At 40.4% G+C, this 18,631-nt stretch overlaps 1 protein-coding gene across 1 annotated transcript in view; it reads right to left on the minus strand.

The window, feature by feature from the left end:
* The window catches only part of LOC150078998 (PMS1 protein homolog 1-like), a 142,878-nt gene extending 141,587 nt beyond the window's left edge, over positions 1 to 1,291 (minus strand). The window contains exon 1 of the mRNA XM_090382917.1: positions 1,136 to 1,291. Within this exon, the coding sequence (XP_090239043.1) occupies positions 1,136 to 1,291 (156 nt within the window). The remainder of the gene's footprint in view (positions 1 to 1,135) is intronic.
* Positions 1,292 to 18,631: the final 17,340 nt, after the last annotated feature.

Below are 18,631 nucleotides of genomic sequence, written 5' to 3' on the forward strand. Positions count from 1 at the left end.
CCTCTACTAATACTAATGCTGTAAAGATTAACCAAAAGCAACATGGCAAGAAGCATATAGTCTCCTAACAGCTGCCCATAAACTTCACCAGAGAAAATGTTGGTCCATACTCATTTGGGTCCTAGTTCTTGCTAGCAAAACAGGCCACATATTAAGCAACCACCACTACCTGCCTGAATAGTGGGCACCATGCAAGATAGGTCCATGGACTCTTGTTGCTTGCACCACACACAATGGCATCTGTCAATGTGTTGCACCAGGTATTTGGACTCATCCGACCAGCACAGTGGGTAGCATACGCTTCTTGATTAGACCAGGGTTTGAGCCCGTGACCACCAAATACGGAGGATGTGGAAAGGTCAGGGAATGCCACCGCATATCCCCGGAGCAATATGGCCTTAGTTGCTAATGCTCCTAAAAACCAAATAACAACAACAAACGACCAGCACATTGTTTCCAGTCCTCCAGTGTCCACATGGCACGTTGTTGACATCACGCATTCGTCATCAATGAACAGTGGTGAGGAGAGGGAGTCTCTTGGGTTTTTTGTTATTTTTTTGTTTGTTATGTGATTTTTAGGAGCATTAGCAACTAAGGCCATATTGCTCCGGGATATGCGGTGGTCATTTCATGACCTTTCCGCATCCTTCGTATTTGGTGGTGACGGGCTCGAACCCTGGTCTAATCAAGAAGCGTGTGCTACGCACTGCTGCTCTTTCCCACCTGGCTACGGAGGCGCCTGAGTCTCTTGGGTCATCTGCTGTAAAACCCCATACATCTGAGTGTGCAGCACATCGTCATTTGAAATATTGTCCTTGCATTCCCCGTCATTTGAAATATTGTACTTGCATATCGTTACTGCAATGTCAACTGTTGCATAGTGACCTGCCGGTAAGCCTGTACAATACACAATCATACCCTTGGAAACTCCATATCTTTACTACGTCTTTAAGAACTTAAGTAACTTTATAAAGGGATTAGATAAATATTTGGAAGGACAGATAAACAATGAAACTAAGGAGATATTTTATTTGATTTTGCTTCCTTTGCTTCCTTACATCACTCTACAAGTTTTATAAAAAAAAAAAAAAAAAAAAAAAGCTAATAACACAAGCACAAATAAAAAAATACTTACCAGTTTAATATCAATATTAGTTGCACCAGCATCCAAAGAGTTCTCAATTAATTCTTTGACTATATTTGAAATAGATGATGCAATCTGCGTACTATTAAAAAGATGAACAGTATCAGTATTTAACTTCTTTAAGGCAGTAACACAAGATACATCCATGAACAGACCGTTGGTTTTCCGCCAAGTACTAAAAAAAATTAAGATAAAGATAAGATAAGATAAAGTACTAAAAAAAATTAAATATCATTCTGATTATGAATGTGCAATAAAAATCTTATTGCAATAAAGTATGCACTAAGTAGCTAGTTGAGTAGGCATATCACCCAATTATCCAACAAAATAACTACTCCATCAGAGAGAGAGAGAGAGAGTCAAGTGTTCATACATAAATAATTGGACTAAGTATTACCATTTAGATTTTATAATTTCTAAATTTAAATTTGGCCCAATCAACTGCTTTTTTCTCAATTGTAAAGTTGCTCTCTGTCCTTAGTTTAGTCTAAAAACATCATTTGTGTACTTCTGAAACACAAACCAATTTTATTTGAAAAAACAAACAAACACAATGAGATGGTGGTTGCTTGTCAATAGGTGCATTTAACTCTATAGAACAGCTAGCAGTACAAGGGCAATTATATATTGCTTCTCATCTTCCAAATAATGACAAAAGATATAACATTCAAAAGAATTACAGTCAGACTTCTATATAATGTTCAAAAATGCTTCATTCGCTTTAAAAAAATTCATTAAACAGAAATTTCATTATAGAGAAATATGACCTTTTTAACAATGAAAAATACTGCAATTCAACATTAAAAAATACAGTAAAAGATGAGAAGTATATTAGAAATAAATGGGAATGAATAAATTTTCTAACATTTTAAAACAATTAATTTATTAAGACATACATATTAAGAAATGACTAATTATGTGATGCACACAATATATTAGTACACTTTTAAGAATTATTTCTTAAAATATTTGGTTATTTTTTTTGTTGTACACTGGATTTTACTGTACATCATTCATAAAAATGTTCGCATTTGTTTAAACACTCAAATATATGTTTTCTGGCACATTTTCTTCACACTGAAGGCCTCGACGTGAAGTTTCAAATGCTGCCAATATTTCGTGTATTACCATTTCTCATGTTGGGAAGGTTTAATATGGCACCCGTTGCTCTCATTTTCATCCAACTCATTGTCGATATTGTCGCTAGTCCTTTGAATACTCTCCAAAATGTTGGAGTTACTTGGATATTCAGCTATTATGACATCATTTTAACTCCTAAAAATTCATCGAGAACAATTTATCCACCGATCAAACCTCTCTTGGAGTTATTCCCAAAATTGCTCAAAATCATGTAGTAGTTCATCACTGTTAATTGCGTTTTAGCAAAACCTGCTTTTGCAAAACAATTCTTAATCGTGTTTCCATCACATCTTTTGCAGAAATCATATATGTACATCTACAAATCTATAACAGAATCTATAGGTTGGTTGGTTTCTATTTTCAGTATAAATTTAGTATGCGCTTTCAGTAGTGCATTTTCAAATTCTTGACAATGCCATGGTCTGTTGGCTGCAGTTCAGACGAGGTATTTGGAGGGAAGAAAATAAGCTTCACACTTGAAAGTTTCAAAATTACTGAGTGAAGGTGGGCAGGGCAGTTGTCAACAATCAACATGATTTTTCTGCTTTCCACTGTTTTGCTTAAATTTTTAGAGTTCTTATGTCAGTTGTCCTATAGCATTTCAAGAGAAAATAAGTACTATGCATTATCTGATGATTTCTATGTTATCAATAGTTAAATTTTTGCAGTTTTGATGATGCCTCGTTGAGATTTATGTAGTAACTTAGTTTTGTTTATTAATTCTTCTTTGTCTGGGCAACCACTGCTTCTTCCCTGACTGGCAGAACAAAGGCCTTTTACTTCCATGACAGGTCACATGGTACAGGTTCTCCACTGCCATTAGTCCTGAAAGTTAGAAGTGATCAACAATGATTACTTTTTATTTAGAATTTTTTAATTAATCTGTTAATTAATTATGCTTTCATGATTCCACAAATTCTAATGTATGGAATTTTGATATGCAAATTAAACTATTGATCATGTGGGACATTTTATTAAATTAGCAGTGAGCTTCATATACTGTGTTTGTTTGTTTGTTATTTGGTTTTTAGGAGCATTAGCAACTAAGGCCATATTGCTCCGGGATATGCGGTGGTCATTCCCTGACCTTTCCACATCCTCCGTATTTGGTGGTGACGGGCTCGAATCCCGGTCTAATCAAGAAGCGTGTGCTACGCACTGCTGCTCCTTCCCACCTGGCTACGGAGGCGCCTTCCATATACTGTGACTTTCATATTTAGTAACTTATCATGACATCACTAATCACATGTGGACTCCAATGTGTCAATCCCTCCCTCTGTCTTCAGCACCCTCTAGAGACATTAGCCACAAATTCTAATGTATGGAATTTTGGTATGCAAATTAAACTATTGATCATGTGGGAAATTTTATTAAATTAGCAGTGAGCTTCATATACTGTGACTTTCATATTTAGTAACTTATCATGATATCACTAATCACATGTGGACTCCAATGTGTCAATCCCTCCTGTCTTCAGCACCCTCTAGAGACAATAGCTGGAACCTCATTTTTCAGGAGACTCTTCTTGTTTCAATAGATTTTGCCAGGAGATAGCCTAAAAAATCAGTAGATCAACCTCTTTTTCTTTAAAATTTTCTTCCCAATGGTAGTGGTGGCTCTTCATTATGATTTCTCATGAGGAATCAAGCTCCTATGCTACCAAGGATTCTGAAGTCCCTGGCCTCCTTCCCCTCAAAACAAATGGTAGATTCTCCTCCAGAAAGAAGAACAAAAATAGATCAAGAGTGCGCCCTCACCCCTCTTCTAATCCATCTCCAGGATGATTACTACAAATCACCCACAGCTGATCCAGACCTATCAGCTCCCTTGAAGCTTGACTTCAGCATCTATACTCTGATTGCTGCCTCATTCCTTGAATCTTTAGCCAATGCTTCCCCGCTCTCTGGATCACAGCCTGCTCCCATTACTTCCCTAACCCCAATCACTCCAGCCTCATCTACTATACCAGCTACTGCTACCTCAGCAACTACTTTAGCCCCCAGCCATGCCAGCTTCTCAAGTCGCCTCAGCTCTTGCCACATCAGCTACTACAGCCCCCAACCTCTATTCCTGCCCCTAAAGCTACTCCATCCAGCTCCCATGGTCCCCACAAATAATGAGACTCCTCAGGGGTCCAGCATGCAAGAAGAAAATTAAGAACCACCCAAAACTGATCGTGAAACCCGGAACACCAGTGAGCCTAAGGATCATCTGAAACTAACTGGATCCCAAAACATTGCAAATGAAGACAGCACCAAAACACAGGATTCAGCTCCTGTTCTGGAAACTACCTACGCCACTGGAAGGAAATGTACTTGACCAGATGTTAGTGCTGTGTACACAGCTGGAAAGCCTAATGGCTACATCCAATTTATTATTATTATTAATAGCCATATGGTGCAAGGAAGCCTGAGGCTTATGCTGCACCAGGGAAAAAAAAAATTCCCGAGTTACCCTGAGAGAGAGAGAGAGAGAGAGAGAGAGTCAAAAGTAGAAGGGAATCACCAAAAAAGAGAAGAATGATGATATCCAACTCAGGACCCTGGGTGTGCCAAGCCCATACTCACCGATTTAGCCATTTTAATATAATAAAATCACCACTGGTCTCAGTGGTGAGATAATAACCATCTGGAACAAGATGGAAACCATACTAATTCAATCACACCTTGAGCAAGAGAAAGCTGCAGCAAAATTGGAGGCCTTTCTCGATGACAGTGTGAACAAAATGCCACAGTATACCCTATCCTTCACAGATGTAGTGAGGAGCGGTACCCCACGTGCACTGAAACAAACAAAGACACAACCCTTAAAAAAGACACCCAAGACACAAGAGTCGCATGTAAAACTGGAGAAGCCAGTGAAGGAAACACGAGCTGACTACTAGTGATAATGTTAAGGAAACGCTGATCAAAAACCTTAATGAAAAAATGAAGAGGATCTGCATAAAGAGCATAGGGAAGATGAGACACCCAGGGGTACTGATTGAAATGGATTCCAAGGAGGAGGCCCACTATACTCAACAGTAGTGATATGTCAACACATTAGCATTAGTAGAGGCATACGATGCAAGGAAGCAAGCTTCTGCAGCATCAGCCAGAAAGAAAAAACCACTCCCATTTCATCCCTCCGTTCGTTCAAAATACCTGTCCAGCTCAGTCTTAAATTTATTTAGGCTATCAACTTCCACAACAAAAGATGGAAGTCTGTTCCATCAATCAACTACCCGCTGGCTAAAGGCAAACTTCCGCACATCTATCCCACAACTGTCTTTCCTCAATTTGAATTTATGCCCTCTCAGATGATTATTCTGAGCAAGAGGAAGAATCCCATCAGCATTGAGCATGCTCAAACCATTCAAGGCTTTAAACACCTCAATCAAATCACCTCGCAGGTGCCTAGTCTCCAGACACTGTAATCTGCAAAACTTAAGCCTTTCTTCATAAGAGCAACCCTTTGTTCCATTCACTAATCTTGTCGCCCTTCTCTGTACTCGTTCCAACAGCTCTACATCCTTCTTAAAATGAGGCCTCCAGACCTGTATACAGTACTCAAGGTGTGGCCTGACCATTGCCTTATACAAGGGGATAATCACCTCCTTATCCCTGCTAGAAAAATTCCTGTTGAGCAGATAGCAGCCCATCTGCTATCTGCTCAACTTTTCTAGATCCTGTTGCAGCAGCATACTGTCATTAGTGTCCGTAACAACCCTGCCAACCTTCGTATTGTCTGCAAACTTGGACATTAAGGTTGATATACCATCATCAATATCATTTATAAATACAGAAAACAACAATGGACCCAACACTGAACCTTGAGGGACTCCACTAATGACATTAGTCCACAAAGAGCAGTGTCCATTGATTACCACTCTCTGTCTTCTCCCACTCAACAATCCCTTTATCCATAGCAGCAATTTGCCTCAATGTCACACTGCTCCAATATGGACTGAAAGTGGAAGCCCCAAGAGAAAAGGTCCTACCATAGTCATATTCAACCAGAATGTACTGCCCGAGGAACTTTGTGAAGAAATCTATAACAAGACCCTTGGTACTTATCTACAGAAGGAGTCCAAGGCAAATGACATTATTCTGAAATACAAGACAAAGTCAAAAGTTTCAACAAGCGTAAATTGGCTCATTGAGCTCTCCACAAGTGCCTGGAAAGTCTTGGAAACCCACAACAGGATTTACATAGGATGGGGCAGTCATAGATGTAAAGAGCACATACAGGTCATCAAATTTAACAAATTTCACAAATTTCTGCGATTTAGACACACGTCATACACTTCTAACCAACGCGAGTCAACCTGTAGCCACTGAGCCCAAAGGGAGCAGGAATTTAAGAACTGCCAAACAAGACACCAACCACCCAAATGTAAGGCAGCAAAAATTCCTCACAACCACTTCATCTGTGATAATAGTTGTCTGATCTATCAAAAAGCCAAAAGTTAATAAAAATCAAGAATAAATTATGGATAATTACCCTCCTTCCAAATACTGACAAGAGATAAAAATAATTCAATTAAACACCCAGAGATAGAGTGACTGAGGATCAACTCAAGATAATGAGAAAAGGAACAATCGGATATCACCCTACTCCAGGAGCACTACACATCATACGTGCTGCTCTCCACCTCCTCCCGGAAGGCCACCTGCTGATTTCCCTCTATTCTAATTGTTGCTCACCTCTCTGGAACAGTCAGGCACCGGATCAGTCAATCCATGGGAACAGAGGAAAACTGGAAGATTACATCCTCTCAACTGACCTCCGAGTTGAAAATCATGCTGGTCACCTTCCTACCTTTAGTCTGAGCCCCTGTGGGAAAGTACGATTGACATTACAGTTACAACACCCGACATAGCCCCCAAGCTTGTCAACTGGATGGTCCGTGAGTTGTGGACCACCTTGGACCACAGAGCAATAAGCTACTCCATCTTTCACTCTGTGGAACGTAATGTGTCTGCACAAAGTGATGTATTGGGGTACAACAAAAAACATACCAACTGGCAGCACTTCAGAGCAGAAATTACCAAAATGCTCCCAGAGGATCACAAAAACAATAGAAATCTCCACACCTGACACTAGTGTTCAGAAAATCACCAGAATTATCAGGCAAGCATGTGATCTTTCAATCCCACAAAGAAGATCTTATAAGTATGCCATGGTGGAGCCCATAGCTTTAAGACCGCAAGAGGCATGTCCACCATGCAAGAAAACCTTCCAGTGAGCTCCGAGTTGCCCTTCCCCCGACAAGGTCAAATCGGCCCGGGAAGAATACCAACTAATAAGAAATGCCTACACTAATGAAATACGAAAACTTATGAGTCCTCGCAGCATTAGTTGCCACAACAGGAAATGAGGACACTTGGGGTTTAGTCTTTCACAGTGTCACATACAGGCTTCCAAGGGGCGAGATACTTGACAACACTTAGACCGGATGGACTGACAACTGTCTCTGGCACAACTCTATAAATAACATCCTAGACTACATATATCCCAACGAAGAAACCACAATGATGCAAGAGCAGCAATGTATCACTGATGGAAACAAGTCATACCAATCCACAACTATTGAACAGCCCTTCACCTGAACTAAGTATGGCACTTGCAAAAACTAAGGAAGGCAAGACCTCCGGAGCTGATCTTCTGGAGGTTGACGTTGTAAAGAAGTTTTCAGAAAGTTATTCAAGTTATTCTACTGCACCCCTAAACTTCTACAACAGATGCCTAACAAAAGGTTCCTTTCCAATGCAATGGAAAATATCCTCACTCAAATTAATACTCAAAAATCCAGACAAACCCCTACAGGACCTGGCCTCATACCAACCTATCACCCTGCTTTCAGTACTCGCAAAATTATTGGAGCATCTCCTACTGTTCCGCCTTTCGGCATTATGCACTGAGTGTCAAATTTCTTTACCCTACCAGTTCGGATTTAAAACTGGCCACAGTACTAAGGATGATATCCATAGCCTGATTTCACAAGCCACCCAGACAACCAACAAATACTCCCTGGCCATCATGGTAGACTTGTCTATGGTGGCTCAGCGTACTATGAAGGCTCAGTCTTGCAAACGTTCCCATGGATCTTTACAACAGCATCAACTCATATCTCGGTGACAGGAAAGTTCAGGTGGTGAACAAATTCCAATCCTACTCCAGATCAATCCACCAGGGCTCAGTCCTTGAATCCTTTCTCTGGCCCATAGTTATAGGCGAGTTCCTGGTCCACTGTTAAACCTTGCCGAAGTCAAACCACTAGCCTTTGCAGATGACCTTGCCCTGCTGGTGAACACTGATACCAGGGCAACACTGGAAACAAAAACAAGCGCAGCACTAGACAAACTCCAAAGCTGGGCAACAATTCTTTGGATCTCCAGAACCAAAAAAAGTCAATCCTCCTTAAAGGGAAGCTACAGATCTGCCAACCACCTACTATCAAGCATGAAAAGTCCGGAAGTATGTCGCACTGATCAAAAGGATTAGCAGGACAGATTGGCGATTAAAAACAAAGCCCTACTGCTCATATACAAAGTCATATTTATACCAATTGTCACTATGGTGCCTCCATCTGGTGTACGAAAACTGTACCGGAAAGAAACGGACAAAAGTTGGATTCTATCCAAAGATCTATCTGCTTTCCATTAGCTGAAAGTGTTGCAGTTAGCACACCTGCCCTACAGGTGATAAGTGGATGTCTCCCACTCCAACATGAAATCATCAGGACTATTCATATGCCTAAAGAGTATACCAATGACAATTCTAAACCTACAGCTGGACTTAGCGATATCAAGCAGGAGCAAAGACATACCTCTGACCACCTACAAAGTTTATGGCAATGGTTTTGGAAAGAAATGCCCAAGGATGAAACAACCAAACAATTTCTACCAAGTATAAGTGTTACTTGCCCAAAGACACCTCCCTCGCTTTCACCTGGCCTCCAAGTCATGTACCCAATCAGTGGCTATGGCCCATTTAGGCAAAACCTGACATCTATGGGTATTGAAGCTGAACCCCTACTGCCACTATGGCAAGGAAGAGATATGGCATCACGTAGTGTATGACTGTCCCTCCTATGAGGATGAAAGAATCAGATTCCTAACTGAGGTACAATGTAACTCTCTGAACAATGAAAACTACCTAATTCAGGTTGAAAACACGTACAAAGCCCTCACTAATTATGCACAGGCAGTCTTCAGCACCCATAGAATGGAACTTTCAGCACTCAGGGCCCAACAAGAAAATGTCCCCAACCATCTTCCTACTGGGGTGGGATAGTGTCCACAGATGAGAAAATTTAATCCTGTACAACATGCTAACCTACATGAGTAAGAACAAATACTGGCACCTTTGGTGCAGGATCTAACTGCTAATCCAAGTTAGGGTAGGATAATGCTGGCACTCTACTAAATGCATGAAGCAAAACTGCAAACCCAATAAGGGTAGGGTACTGTTGGCACTCTATGGAGTGCAGGGATAACTGCAAACCCACTAAGGGCAGGATGCTGGCACCAGCTGATGCTCCCTGGAGTGCAGGATTGTAGAGTGCCACCTGGCCTCTGCAGATCACACCTGTCCCTGACTTTTACTTCTCACCCCACCCTTCATTTTGCCTTAACTGGACGGTCTAACTTCTCTGTCATGCTATCTCCCTGTGCTAACCTTTCCTCCCCCCTTTTTCATGTGTATACATCTTTGGAGTCACCTACAAAACTTCAGATGATAGTAAAATCAATTTGTCACAATTTTGCAACACGGAAATGACGTCATTTGATGTCATTTCCATATCATAACAAAGAAAAACAGAGCTGGGAGAGGAGATCACGCAAAGGATCATGAGAGGTGATCTTGGACGTGCTCAGAGCTGGCATAAACCAGCTGGCTGAGGAAAAACGTTTATGATTCGGGGCATACCATTTAGGTGGCTTTTGGGTAACTACTGCCACTAGTGGCAGAAACCTTTTAGTAACCAGACAAATGGATATATTGAGGGCAGTGCTCAGAGCTGGCATAAACCAGCTCTGAGCACATCCAAGATCATTACATTACATGCACTTCAGCCTTACTAGTTGAAGCACACGTAATGTAGGTGTTAAAATACCCATCTGTATTACTGAAGCGGTTGTATATTTCCATCAAGAGGCGAATCATAAACGTTTTTCCGCAACCAGCTGGGCCGGTCAAGAATATTTGAATTGGTTCACAATTGGGAGATAACAGACTGCAAATTACATGTATGAGTAGAATCTTTTGCTTGTCATTAGCTATTCTCATTAAGTTACAGAAGTCCTCGTTGGTCATCAAGTTTTCGCATTTCTTTGCAATTGCACCGAGTCGGTTGAGTGTGGCGAGCTTTAGGTCCTCATTCATCTCGCTATTTGGATGACTGTAAAAGTTTCTAAAGGGATCTTCTTCTCGCAGTCGCATTACAAGGCTATGCAGATAATTACCGCATGCTTCTTCAGGATCACCATCGTCTTACATATTTCAATAGTTTTGCGAATGTCCTAGTCCGTTTCATACAATTTACAATCTACTCTTCATTGTTGTCATAGATCTTGACATATTTCATCTCTGACAGTATCTTTGTTTCCTCATTTCATTGACAATCTTGCGCTTGTACTATTTACAATCTTGCGCTTGTACTAAAGATGTTTTATGTTTATACATAAAACATCTTTAGTACAAGCATAAAACAAGAGAACTGATTGCAGAGTTGTCAGGAACTACGCTGCTGATGCTAAACACTGTACTATGTTGTATTTGCGTACAGGGTACACACGCAAATTTTTTTTTTTTTTTACATTGGTCTCTATCAGGATGCTCAGGCAACCTTGGCAGAGGCCAGCCTGAGAATTGGCACTGCCTGGCTTACCTCCCAGAGGTGGTGGCAGGCAACGTAGAGTCCCATTAGAGGCCCTGTGGCTGAAAGCCAGAAGAGGAACACAAAATAACACACTACTCTAACACAAAATAACACACTACTCGCACTTCTGGCATTTACAGAGTTCTGTTTATAAAATATATGAAACAATGGTGCAGTTGTGGGAAACCACCAGTAGTTCTCCAACCCAAACAATGCCACTACACTATATAAATTGAATACTATTCACAGAAATTGACCATTACATGATACTGTAATAGAAACAAGAGAACTGATTGCAGCGTTGTCAGGAACTACGCTGCTGACGCTAAACACTGTACTATGTTGTATTTGCACAGGTTATTATACAATTCATGGCATCTACCCTGAGTTGTCCTGTTTATATCCATAGTGTTTATCTGAGTGGAGGTTTGCTTTGGTGTAATAGGCATTCAAGCAGGAGAGGATTAGTCTTTCTAGTATCTTTCCAAGAACTGATAGTAATGCTACAGGACCTAGGTTGGCCTGGTGGCAATACTGATATTATTTGCCACACCAGACTAAATGAATGCTATAGCCTGGTGGTCGAAGGTAGTCCAATCCTCCAAGACCCGCCAGTTGACAAATTTGTTAGCAATTGATCCCATGACCAATGTGACAATGTTGCTTTCTCACAGGGTGCTGCTAAAGTTAGGTAGGTTGTGGTTTCCTTTGGTGTAGTAGGCATTCAAGCAGGAGAGGATTAGTCTTTCTAGTATCTTTCCACGAATAGATATAGTAACGATATACGACCTTGGTTGGCCTGGTGGCAGTACTGGTGTTATTTGCACAACAGACTAAATGCTATAGCCTGGTGGTCAGAGGTAGTTCAGTTCATGTTATTTGCACACCAGACTAAATGCTATACCCTGGTGGTCAAAGGTAGTCCAATCCTTCAAGACCCGCCAATTGACAAATTTATTAGCAACTGATCCCATGACTAATGTGGAAATGCTGTTTTCCCACAGGGTGCTACTAAAGTTAAGTAGGTTGTGGGGGCAGTTTAAAACCACAAATGGTGTCATTTTTAAAGTCTTCCAGCTGCTGGCTGTTGTCAGTGCCTCTAGAGTTGTCAGTTCAGCAATGCAAGACCTGAGTGACAGTTGCCATCCACTGATACCACAGCACCACTGTAAAAGCCAGATGGTTGTAGCGTTTGGTTTTTGTTAGGGTAGTTATGTTCTGTTGTTGGGTCTCTAACTACTTAACTGCAGAGCCCCTAGGACCCTACACTGCCCACCACCACCACTGGGAAGTGAGCCAGGCTGTATATCAATATCTGGCTGTTCTCCACCAGGATCACCTCAGCTTCCTGGATGGAGACCAAGTAAAAACATAAGTAAAGAAGAGAATGGTGAGATAGCTAATGAGTGAGAGATAAAGAGGGAAACTTTTTAACTGCAGGGCATGGAATGCCTAAGTCAGATCTTTTTCCAAGATAATTTCAGTGTTGACTTTGAGCAGGTCACTTCAACGATGTCCACTTGGTGTCGGCATGATGTTGGACAACCAGAACAGTTTACATCAAAGACACTTCCTGTGGGCAGATTAGCCAGTGCAGACCACATGTACTGGACTGTAAGGTCTAAGCTCTTTCTGGGTCTGTGGTATACATAGCATTTCACATCCCTGATCCAGTTTTTTACAGAGTTACAGTTTGAATTTCGGTTCATTGCATCTTTCAGTAGTCTTTGCAAGTGTAGCCTTAGATAATATAGCGATTATGCATGGTCTCTTTATGTGCATGTGTAGCCAAATTTTTGATAGCTCCAGTCCATTAGGATAATTTCCTGAGTCCAAAAAGGCACCCATAATTATGGCTAGGTGTTTGGTTACCTCTTTTGACAACTAAATATAATCGGATAGTCCTATCTAAGCAAGGTGCTTTTTTTTTTTTTTGTTTAGCTTCAACAATTTCTCTTCGACTTTCACTCTCAGTGATCATAAAATCATTTAAATAACATTTACCTCTGCTAGAGTATGATAAAATTCTAGCATCCCCTTCCCCAAATAATTCCTCATGTGGGAATATAGATGCAAAATACCTATTCTGTTTGTCAGCAACCTGAGCGGGGTCATCAACAGTTAAACCGCCGACAAGTGGCCCAACATGATTCAACCCAGTATGGCACTAAGGGCAGGTTGCTGCAATGGATAAAGGGATGGTTGAGTGGGAGACAGCAGAGAGTGGTAATAAATGAACACTGCTCTATGTGGACTGTTATTAGTGGAGTACCCCAGGGTTCGCTGCTAGGCCCATTGTTGTTTTATGCATTTATTAATGATATCGATGAACGTATATCAGGCTTAATGTTCAAGTTTGCAGATGATACAAACATTGGCTTGGCAGGGTTCTTAATGATAGTAAAGACAGTATGCCACTGCAACAGGATCTAGAAAAGTTAGGTAGATGGACTGAGAAGTGGCAACTGAAGTTTAATATCGATAAATGCAAAGTACTGCATATGGGTAGCAGTAACTCAAGAGAAATGTACCAACTGTGTGGGACTACACTCAGGGAGGTGGAGAAGAAAAAGATCTAGGAGGTAACTGTGCAGTCGGATACAAACTTCTCTGCCAGACAGGCTGCCAGAGCAGGTCATGGAGTTTTGTCAATGATATATAAAAATTTTGCTAGCAGAGACAAGGAGGTGATTATACCTTTCTATAAAGGTAAATGTAGAAAAAAAAACAGATCAATGTTGAAAAAAAGTAACGAGTTAGGTTTGAATGTGAAAGTGTCTAATTCTGCCCAGACATGATAGGAGAGAGTGTATGATGAGAGCCTTGTCAATCAATTCAGCCTTGAAGAGATTGTGCAAGGCTCATGGGGTAGAATTTTTTTCAATGGTCTGTGCTTGTTGACAGGAGAGACTGCTTCTACAGGGATGGGGTGCACTTAAATAGAAAGGGTGAAAGAATATTTGCTGATGCTATCGAGGCAGTGTTAGGTGGTTCGAAAAACTGCTAGCTTGGGGGATTCACAGACTAAAAGATTAACAGCAGAGACAGGCATAGGCAAAAGTGATTCTTGCACTGCTTCGATTAGAATGAGCAGCAGCCTGGAAAGCGAGGCAATGGAGATTTCAAGGACTGCTGGGAGTCATAGTGGAACATATAAATGCATGGGCTGTGTTAGGGTAACTAAGAGTAGAAACAGGTGCGTGTATACTTGCATGTACACCAGTGCTAGGAGTATAGTTAATAAATTTGATGAGCTTGAAATGCCAGTCAAGACATCAAAGGCAGATATTGTTGGGATATGAGAGACACGGTGTCACACAGACATGAGCAGTGCAGAATTGGAATTTGAGGAGTACAACGTGTACAGAAAGGATAGATAGGACAGGAAGGGAGGAGGGGTTATGTTGTTAGTTAAGAAACACAAAATCTAAGGAAGTGCATCCAACTGATGTTGGACAATGCAATGTTGAGTCTGTTTGGTGTGAAATAACCACTGGGGAAAGGAAAAATGAGAGTAGGTGTGTTATAGGCCTAATGAATCTGAGGAGTATAATGAGCAATTGTGCAGAGAAATGAGTGGGCCAGTAAATCAGAATGTCTTATAACGGGGGATTTTAACTTTCCAGATATTGACCGGAACTTGTGGATTGATCACTAGTACAACACCAAGAGTTTTGTGGATTTATTGGATGACTGTTTCCTACAGCAACACGTTCGAGAGGCAACTAGAGGAAGTAATACTCTTGATCTGATTATCAGCAGTGATTATTCTTGCATTAAGAATTTGTAGATAAAGGAACCACTGGTTGACAGTAATCACACAATGTACTGATGTGGGAATTTATGTTTCGTGCAATGTGAGTTTCAATGGATACAATTCATATGCTGTATTTGTTAAGTCGTTCTTGTCGAGTTGTTGATCGAAAGTGATTTTTAATCAATTTGAGTTTACTCAAGGACCTTTCACAAGAAGCTACTATTACAAGCAGGGTAAGAAAAATTCGTAACGCTATTTCTCTGTTTGAATAAGTTTTGATAACACAATACTCCTGAATCAACTGGTGTGTATATATATATATATATAGATAGAAAATTAAAATCATTGGATCTATAGCATTAAGTACTATATGTATTTTTATTTAATTCACCTTTTCACAAATGTAATAATTCACAAATTATTACAAAATATACTTATTATTATTTTCAGGCAATACAAAATATATTACCTGAAAATAATAATTACCTATTTCGATTATCGTTTTTATAATCAAATTCTTATGTAGTCAGGAAATTGTTTTTTATTTTTTCTGAAACCGAAAAAAAAAAGTTTGTCCATTAGTAGGTTTGTCCATTATTGTTTTTATATCTACTTCTATTTTTATAATCAAATTCTTATGTAGTGAGGAAATTGTTTTATTCTTTCTGAAAACAAAAAAAAAAAAAAAAAAAAATACTGCACGTATCAGTCCGTGCGCGCATGCTCAGTCAAGTCGGAATACGATTCACGCCAGGTTGGAGCTGACGGTGACTTGCGTTCTGACTGTGGCTCACGAACTAAATTGCAGGATTACCGGTTTTTTTTTTGTTTTTTTTTTTTTTTTGCAAAATACTGATATATAAAAAATTAAGGCAAATTTTCAATGTCAATTTTTTTTTGTTTGTTTGCCTGTGGGTAGAAAGAGTGCGGTTCCGCTTCCAGTTGCTATGGGTGCGAGTCTAACCCAATAGAACAGCGCAGGACTCCAATGTGTACAGTATTTATGAAAGTATTACCAGTAATTTAAAAATAAGTAAATAATGACCGTGACCAGGATGATTCTTGGAAAACTCAACTAATCATCATCATTCTTCTCTTTCTTGGTGATTCCCTTCTACTTCTGACTCTCTCTCTCTGAGGGTAACTCGGAAATTTTTTTGGCTGGTGCAGCATAAGCCTCAGGCTTCCTTGCACTATATGGCTAGTAAGAATAATAATGTCACAACGTAGTCTGTAGCAATGTTTCACTTTTTGAATTTTAGGGGAATTTGAACTCTAACACGTTGTAATTTAAATTTGCATTGAATTAAAATATTGTATAATTTCCATTGAATAAAATAATTTTCGGTGTCATTTTTGAATGTTTTGTTTTCTAGGGATATACCCACACTTCCAAAAATATATATACAGTACAGTGCTGTACACTGAGTGATCCTTTCAGTCCACTTGCTGTGTATGTATTCTTGTATTTTGAGAACTGAGGATTACAGCATTATTGGGGGTAAAGTTACATTTTTTAATATAAGTAAAACAATACTATATAATTAGACAATCGCTTCCTACCGCAAACTGCATTTACATGTTGATCCCGCAATGTACCGCTTTAGCGCAATCATGTGCAGATATCATTTTATAAATACGTTTACCGTTTTTATAAAAAAAAAAAAAAATCATTATTCTATATACTGAAAAAAATATCATGGCTATAACATCAGATATTTAGTGGATTCCTTAACAGTCATAAACAATTCCTAATAACTCTTAATTATTACTAACTTATATGACAAACTGCTTGTGTGTAATTTGGTTAACTTACTAATAAAACTTTGTTAACTCACTAGAAAAACAAACGCTCAATAGCGATAAAACAAATCAATCTGCAACGCAAACCCAAAATAACAACAAATAACAAACCAACCAACTACCACATATAAATAATCCGCGGGAATGGGGCCAGTTGCGCCCTCTTGAACGATAAATCTCCACGAAAACTGCAAATATGAAAAAAATATATATACGTACAGTACAGTGCTGTACACTAAGTGATCACTGAATTATGACCACCATCCTAACTTCGTAGGTCCTCCTTTTGCCCTTAGTACAGCAGCTGTCCGACGTGGCATTGATTCAACAAGATGTTGGAAGCGTTCGGGAAGTATGGCCAACCAAGCTGCGTGTAATGCTGTCAATAATTTTTCAGGTATGGAGGTGATTGGTGTATCCAGAAGCTTGATATGCCTTTCCATAGTGTCCCACAAGTACTCTCTGCGATTGATATCGTCGGAGTTCGGAGGAGAATCGATATGCTGGAAGTCAGAACTGTGCTCCTCAAACCATTCTTGCACAACAAGTGCCAGATGGCTCGGCGCATTGTCACCTTGAAAGACACCATCGCCATTCAGGAAAAAGTGTAACATAGCGGGATGTACACAGTCAGTAGGCAGTTAACAATAGCGGAGAGCAGTGATACGTTGTTCCACATGCGCCAGGGGTACAAGTTCCTGCCAGTGAAACAGGCTCCACACCATACAACTACCTTCACCGGCCTGGACTTTTGATTACCATGCATGATGGATCAAGAGCCTCATGTTGTTGACACCATATCTGACCATCCACGGTGTGTAGTAAATAACGTGACTCATCCGACAAGCGCACACATTAATTCGTCTTCTAACGTCCAACTTGCAGGCTCATTGCACCAGGCAAATCTTTTACGCCGATGAACCTTGGTTAGGAGAGGATGCTGTAGGGATCGTCTGCTGGTATACCCCATGCATGCGATGCATGATCATGGAAGATACTGTTCGGGGTTGGCGCATCTTATATTGGGTAGTCAACTCCTCAACAGTGCTACGCCTGTTCGCCTGTACAAGTTGTCGGACCCGGCGCCAAACTCTTAACTTCAACCTTTCGCTGACCGATCTTTGCAGTTTTGCCGTTGGGTCGTTGTTTGACCATTTGGACGCCATTCATGGTACACTTTAACTAGGATGGCTCTCAAACACCCCACTAGTTAAGCCGTTAAATTAATTAAAATTAATCTTAAATTAATTTAAAATTTAATCTTAAAGAACTCTTCCAAACCTCCAGACCTTCCAGACTCATACATGCCCTTCTCACTGTAATAAGCAAACTACTAGAGAGCCTTCTATACTCCCGACTCTTGAACCATTATGACAGGGCTTTCCTCTGGGAACCAGTTTGGTTTCAGACGGAGGTTCTCGGCAGTGTATGCGAATCAGCTCTTACAGGATAAAGTGGCCACGTGCAACAAAAAATATTTCCTCATGATCTCTGTTGACTTCGCCGGGGCGTTCGACTCCCTTTGGTGGCAGAGCGTCCTGGCGAGGTTTGGGGCCGCTAGTATTCCGGGAAATCTCTACAATCTCGTCAAAAGCTACCTCTCAGAGAAATCACAGTGAAAGCCCCATTCCAGACACGGACTAGGAACATTTACAGAGGCTGCCCACAGGGCTAGGTCCTGGGCCCACTACTGTGGAACATCGTATTGGACGGCTTCCTTACCCAGAATCATGGCGAGGTCAAAACTCAGGTTTTCGCCGATGACCTCATCATTACCGTTACGGCAAATTCACGAGCAGAACTGGAAAGCATGGCCAACACCTCCCTGGCGTAAAACACTGATAGCCATCTACAGAAGAAGATAAAAATAAAAAATAATAAAATAAAATAAATAAAGAAATAAAAAGAGACACAGAACACG

The sequence above is a fragment of the Mastigoproctus giganteus genome, chromosome 10 (genome assembly GCF_048544385.1).
Source record: "Mastigoproctus giganteus isolate SK-2022 chromosome 10, ASM4854438v1, whole genome shotgun sequence".
Lineage (NCBI taxonomy): Eukaryota > Metazoa > Arthropoda > Arachnida > Uropygi > Thelyphonidae > Mastigoproctus > Mastigoproctus giganteus.